Source organism: Channa argus, chromosome 14, assembly GCF_033026475.1.
Source record: "Channa argus isolate prfri chromosome 14, Channa argus male v1.0, whole genome shotgun sequence".
In the NCBI taxonomy this organism is placed as follows: domain Eukaryota; kingdom Metazoa; phylum Chordata; class Actinopteri; order Anabantiformes; family Channidae; genus Channa; species Channa argus.
Window position 1 is genome coordinate 3327674 of NC_090210.1, and position 6000 is coordinate 3333673.

A 6000-nucleotide genomic window follows, 5' to 3' on the forward strand; every position below is an offset into this window, starting at 1 on the left:
TATGCTTTGCCCTAACTAGCCCAGTATTCAGTCAGTGCTGTAGCTGGTTTTCATCACAAGCCATTTCTGTAGATGGATTAGCTGCTTCGCCACCTGTGGAAGGAGGATATGATATCGTTACCATGTTAGGAACAACAGACTGTTCAGTGTCAGACGTCATCTACCTCCTGTAGAAATTAGCTGTTCTGCACTGGAACTTCATTATCTGGGGTTATGTAAGGGGTGTTGTTCTGCTGAAACTGCTTGCCGGTCGCCATCTGGTGGTGAACTTGAGCAATAGCAGGCCCCGGACTAAAAGGAGACTGGGAGTACTGCAGCACACTGCTGCTGTTTGTTAAAATGGCAGCGATGCAGCAACAGAGGCCTACAACAAAAGTAGAGCTGCGCTGCCTATATATGATCTGACTGGCGGGGCTTCATCATGAGTCGCTGGAATTCTACTCAAACTCACTTTTGAGTGGTTCATGGGATGTTTATGTGTTATAACATATGTCTGATCTGACTGTACCTGGTGACTACGTTTTCTGTCCTCTCACCAACAGGGGTGGTGGTCTGGGCTTGGTCCTAGCCAGCGCAGGCTTCGGCATGCTGACTGCACCCATCATGGAGCTCCACAATCAGAAGGGCTATTTCCTTCACCACATTATCTTTGCCTGTTGCACTCTTATCTGCATCATCTGCATTCTCCTGCTGCCCGAGACACGCGACCAGCCCCTCCCTGAGACCCTGGCCGACGCGGAGATCTACAGTCGTCCGCCTCTCCTTTCCCAAAGGAAGCCTGAGCAGGGCTTCTTGCTGACCCGATCTGAGAGCAGCAAGGACCACACCAGGCTGCAGGGCACGCCGCTCCATGAGGCGGCTGCCACTGCGGTGTCCACAATGGACTCCACCGCCTCTTCAGCTGTTGATTTGACTGCTCCTTCAGTTGGCGATACGTCAGCACCCACGTACATGGAAGTGCACTCCAGCAAGACTGAGCCTAAAGACCCCAACGGTCACTCAGTGTCCTCTTTATCCATGATCCCCATCACTGCACAGGGTAAAGACGCTGTGATACATGCCAGCCAAGAGCACCTGCTGTCTTCTACTCCTTTGCACAAAGGCCCATCCATCACGGACCCACTTTTAGCCAATGCCGAAGTACCTCCAGCAATAAGCCTGGATTTTGTAGAGCCCTTTTCTGAAATACCTTACACTGGTCTTTCTCCAACAAAAGAGTCAGCTGTTACCCCTTCACTGGACACTTCGACTCCACAAGTCCCTCAAAGTGTGCCTGCCTCCTTACTGATCTGCACCACACCTGTCATCGAACCCCCACCTAGCACCACATTAGAATCCCCAAGACCTTTAAGTAATGACATTGACAATATCAGCCTGAAATTTGACCCATCTTCACCAGAGGACACTCACGGCACTTTAGCAGATTCCTCTATTCCATCTAGTCTCCCTCCATTCCCCGCTCCTGCTCCTATGACAGAATGTAACGTGTCCATTGACCTTCCAACCTCCATGAGCACAAAATCTGACATTCCCATCCATTTAGGAATAATAGGTGGACCAACATCTCCTCCTTCAACTAGAGACTTTCTTGTACCTCCTGTCATAAACGTCCAACCACAACAGTTAGAACCTGCATCTCCCTGTGTTAATGATGTAGCTCCTCCCCCTACACCCATTGACGCAGACCATTTACCTTCAGAGGACTCTTCTGTTTCTCCCGTCACAGCTAATGTCGACGCCACTGCACCGTGTTCTACTATTCTCCCAGTCACAGACATTGTGTGCAGCTCCGCTCCAGAATCAACCTCTCTGACTGTCACAGGCACTGTACCAGATACAGCTGCTTCCCTTGTCTTAGATTCAGTACCAACTTCCATCACAGATTTAGGCTCTACAGAAGCAACTCAGCCCCCTATAATGGACTGCACTGTCTCTTCCCCAATAGACTCTGGGGCCCTGTACATCAGGGACAGTGCCAGCACAGAAAACAACACTGTCAATGGTGTAGCGTCATCTTGATTCAACGTTTCCGCCAGAAAAAGAAGCTTTACCAATGCACCAGGAGGCAGTCCATGCCACATAAATACTTCCTGTCCTGCTCAGACTTACAGTAGGCACTTAATAAAGACTGTCCCCACCTGGAGTCGACAAGACACGTCCTACAGAGCTGCTCTACATTTCTCATTATCCCACCCTTCTTCCTGTATTTAGCCAGTAAATGAGAGCATGCAAGCGAGAGCGGGACAGAGGCTGGTTTGTGACAGTGTGACAGTGTCTTCTACTTTTTTTTTTCGAATGTCACTGGAAATCACCAGCCTATAAACTACTTTGATGTAAATGAATGGAAAATTCTGTGTCGGTCATCTTTCAAAGAGACCCAAATACCCACAATCACTGAGATGTGTCATCAGGACTGGTGCAAATTGCAACGATGCTTAAATACAAGAAAATAAACAACTGGTACTTTTGCTCAAATGAAATGTCTGTTAAACATATTTGTATGGAAATATGGCCTTATTTGCGTGGACAAGAAAATCTGAATGGTACAAAGTATATTTTGCCATTACAGAGGTAAACCATCCAAATTAGAGTGAATTGTTATTTTTTTTTCCCTTTTTTTTTTTAATACAATGCCAAAAACTATTTTGACCAAAATTAAATGTAGATATAGTGCCAAAACCTTAATACTGGAACAGTATTTGCCTTTTTGGGCAAATACTGTTTCATGCGTCCCCCCTGCCATAGACTCTTGGTGGATCAGCTCTTTTTCAAACTTGGGAAACAAACTCAAATTAATACCAAACCAAAAGTTAAGTCACCATTTGGTGAATTTGAATTGGGAGTTAAAATTGAGCGTCAACATAAGGTTCATTGTATGAACAGTAAAATTGCCGAATGGATGACTCTTATTAACTTGGGCTGAAGGAACGTATTTTGTTTTTTAGTTGTTTCAGCCAATGACATTTATGGTATGCCAACGCTTTTATTTGTAAATGTGATATTGTAAGTAAATGCATAATTGGTTGTTGAGCTTGACTCATTTTTTAAAAAAAAATTCCAAGTATTATTTTGAATAATGTCCCATGGTGTGCCCTTATTGTACAAAGCTATACTTACAGTATTTGTGGCACCTCGGTGTGGTGGCATCTTATTTTTTTGCAGTGGGGACAAAGCATGAAACGAATTGTCAACGTGTCAGCAAAACAAAGGAGCAAACCTTTACAAAAAAAGACTTACAAGTTACTTTTTTTTTAAAATCCATGGATGGCAAAATGTTTAGTATGATGTCCAACTGCTACATTGCTAACCTTGCTAACCTTCAGTGTGTTTTACAAATGTTGTATTTTGACCTTGTCATAGTGAATGTACAAATTCACCTGCACAACTAAGTTTAACCTCAGACTGCAATATTAGATGTATTTGTCGTGATGACATTTTAAAGTGCAGGTCAAATTGGTATTTACGGACAGACTAGGAGATTAATATCCTCAATTTTGAACAGACACCTTTTCTTCCAAAGCCCATGTCCCTTTGGACAGCGTTATACTTGACTAAGATCTGTGTGTAACCTGACAGTTGTAATCATGCATTAGCAGTTGTAATATTTGTCTAGATAAGGTGTGCGATGGGTAGACCTCTGTTTACAACAATCCTCATGGTAATGATAAATAATAATAATAATAATCACACTGTACTGTAAATCTGTAGAGCCAATTTAATGATGTCTTGTCATTTCAAATGTGATAACTCTCACACAACATGTACTAAGTAAAGATATCCAGGGATTACTGGTGATCCATTAGGATGCAGTCACAGTCAACAATATATTGACTGAAGTCTCATATTATGCCTTGACAAAGGCTGCGTATGTTTCGGTGACTGGATAAATAATCAAACTTGCCTGTGGGTGTGGGCATCCTCAGATGCAGCATGAATACAAATAAAAAAAAAAAGCTCTATTTTTTTGCCGGATCTAGGATGGATCCCAACCTCAGCAGGCTTCCATCTATTGAAAGATTTGACTGAACATTTAATGTCAAACATATGTAAACCATGCTGCTAAGCTTCAAAGCACAATGCCCTGAAATCATGTGACGTCAGATTTGGTGGAGCTTGGCATTTTGACAGTTGAATAAAAGTAAAAATGAACTGGGATTTTACGTCCAAAAACATAAATAACTAATTACATGTCGACTTTTGCAATAGACCAACATATAATCTACTTTGTGGCAAAGGGTGTTGACACTGGATTGAATGTGGAATTCTTGGCATCTGCAGTAAAAAGTGGGTTGACAGCAGCGGCCAGTAGCTTCACGTTGCTTCATTGACTTATTGCCGTCTTTGACTGTTGCTCTCTGTCTCAGTGTGTGTGTATGGCAGAAATCAAATTGTATCAAAAACCTCATGGCCAAAACCCCAATGCACCGCCAGTGTAAAGACAGCGTCGCAGCACAACACAACCTCAGTCTTCTCTGAGATTTGTTGCTTCCACTCCCAGAATTCCCTTGCAGTCTGCACTGATAGGACTTATTACATTATTCTTAGAAAGGTTTGAGTTTGACTTATTTGGAGCAAAATTGAAGTACAAATCTGTGAAAGCAATCCTAAGCAATGTTAGCAGCAATGATAGGGTAGATTGGCAAACCAAAAAATATGGGTTATGCCTCTGTAAATAAATGTGTAAAGGTGTGTGAACACGCAGTTTGGATGACATGAAGGAGCATAGATAATATTGTGGACAGGTGAATAGTTTTGTTGAGCTTGGTTTTAAAAAAAAAAAAAAAAAGAAAAAAGAAGAAAAGAAAAAAAGAAAAAAGTCCCCAGTGTACACATTTCAGGTTTTGCTTCTCTCAAATTTGTGACAGGAGACTTGAATGAATGTAAAAACCATGGATTGTACCATTTATAATTTACCGTTGTTGGTTTCATTTTCTTTTAACAGAAATAATGATGCACTTGTACATAAGCCATACCTGTTGTTAAAATAAACCACTATTTATTGATGAACTACAGATGTGAGTGAGTTATTACATTTTTACCAACTTTGTGGAATTTATTGAAGTTACTTGAAGCAAGGTAACTTTCCACTCTGGGTATTTTCACTCTTAGATGGAGGAAAGCATCAAAGAATGTGTCTTTCAAAGAACTCAAACCAAACTGTCCAGCAGGTTTGAATAGCTGGTTGTTTCTACGTGGCCTTGGCTGACAAGCTGTCTCCCCTAATGAGAGCTGTGAGGGGCTCCAATAACCCTGAACAGGATAAGCGGTTAAGATAATGAACAGGAGGAATTCATGTTTTAACAAATTTAACTTAATGGCATACCTGCGAAAGGTAAACTTATAAATAGGCCTCAACCCATGCTTCCGGTTGGGGATGCAGTAATTCAACAACTGGTGGCACAGTGGTAGAGCATTGGCTTGGTATGCAGAAGCCAGCAGGTTTGAATCCCACCCCACCACACATGGCCTCACCCAGCCACCGAGGGCAACCTTGATGCCTTGGTCCCAAGCCCGGATGAAAATGGGAGGGTTGCAGCAGGAAGGGCATCTGGCGTAAAAACACGTTCGGCTGTGGTGACCCCTGAAGGTACGAGCCGAAATACAGTAATGAGACAGGGGCTCAATAGAGGCCCACAACTCATTTTTACCCCCCTGGCCAGTTAGGGCCTGGCCATCGAATTTACTCTGCATTTGCATCTAAGATGGAAATCACTGAGTTTTATTCATTGTTATTTATAACTTTTTCAGCCCAGTGTTTGAAACATCTGACCCTTTCCTACAGCTCGTTTTAGCTTCTCCTGAACATCTTAGTCACGGTATTATTCTTGATCCTGACTGATTCAGCACATATTCAGCCTCGAAACCAGTTCGACGTTTTCTGGCAGGGAAAACAATTGCTCAGACTCTATCGAGTGCCTCTATAGGGCAACATTTCACCTGCATGGGACATGGTGATGTCACGAGCATGATGCGGCATTGATCCTCTGCTCCACTGCATCA

The 6000-nt window shown here is 42.8% G+C and overlaps 1 protein-coding gene across 1 annotated transcript in view; it reads left to right on the forward strand.

Moving 5' to 3' along the window:
• Positions 1–5007, forward strand: part of LOC137098114 (solute carrier family 22 member 23-like) — a 29700-nt gene extending 24693 nt beyond the window's left edge. The window contains exon 10 of the mRNA XM_067473954.1: positions 543–5007. Coding sequence (XP_067330055.1) covers positions 543–2019 — 1477 coding nt within the window. The 3' untranslated portion in view covers positions 2020–5007. The remainder of the gene's footprint in view (positions 1–542) is intronic.
• Positions 5008–6000: the final 993 nt, after the last annotated feature.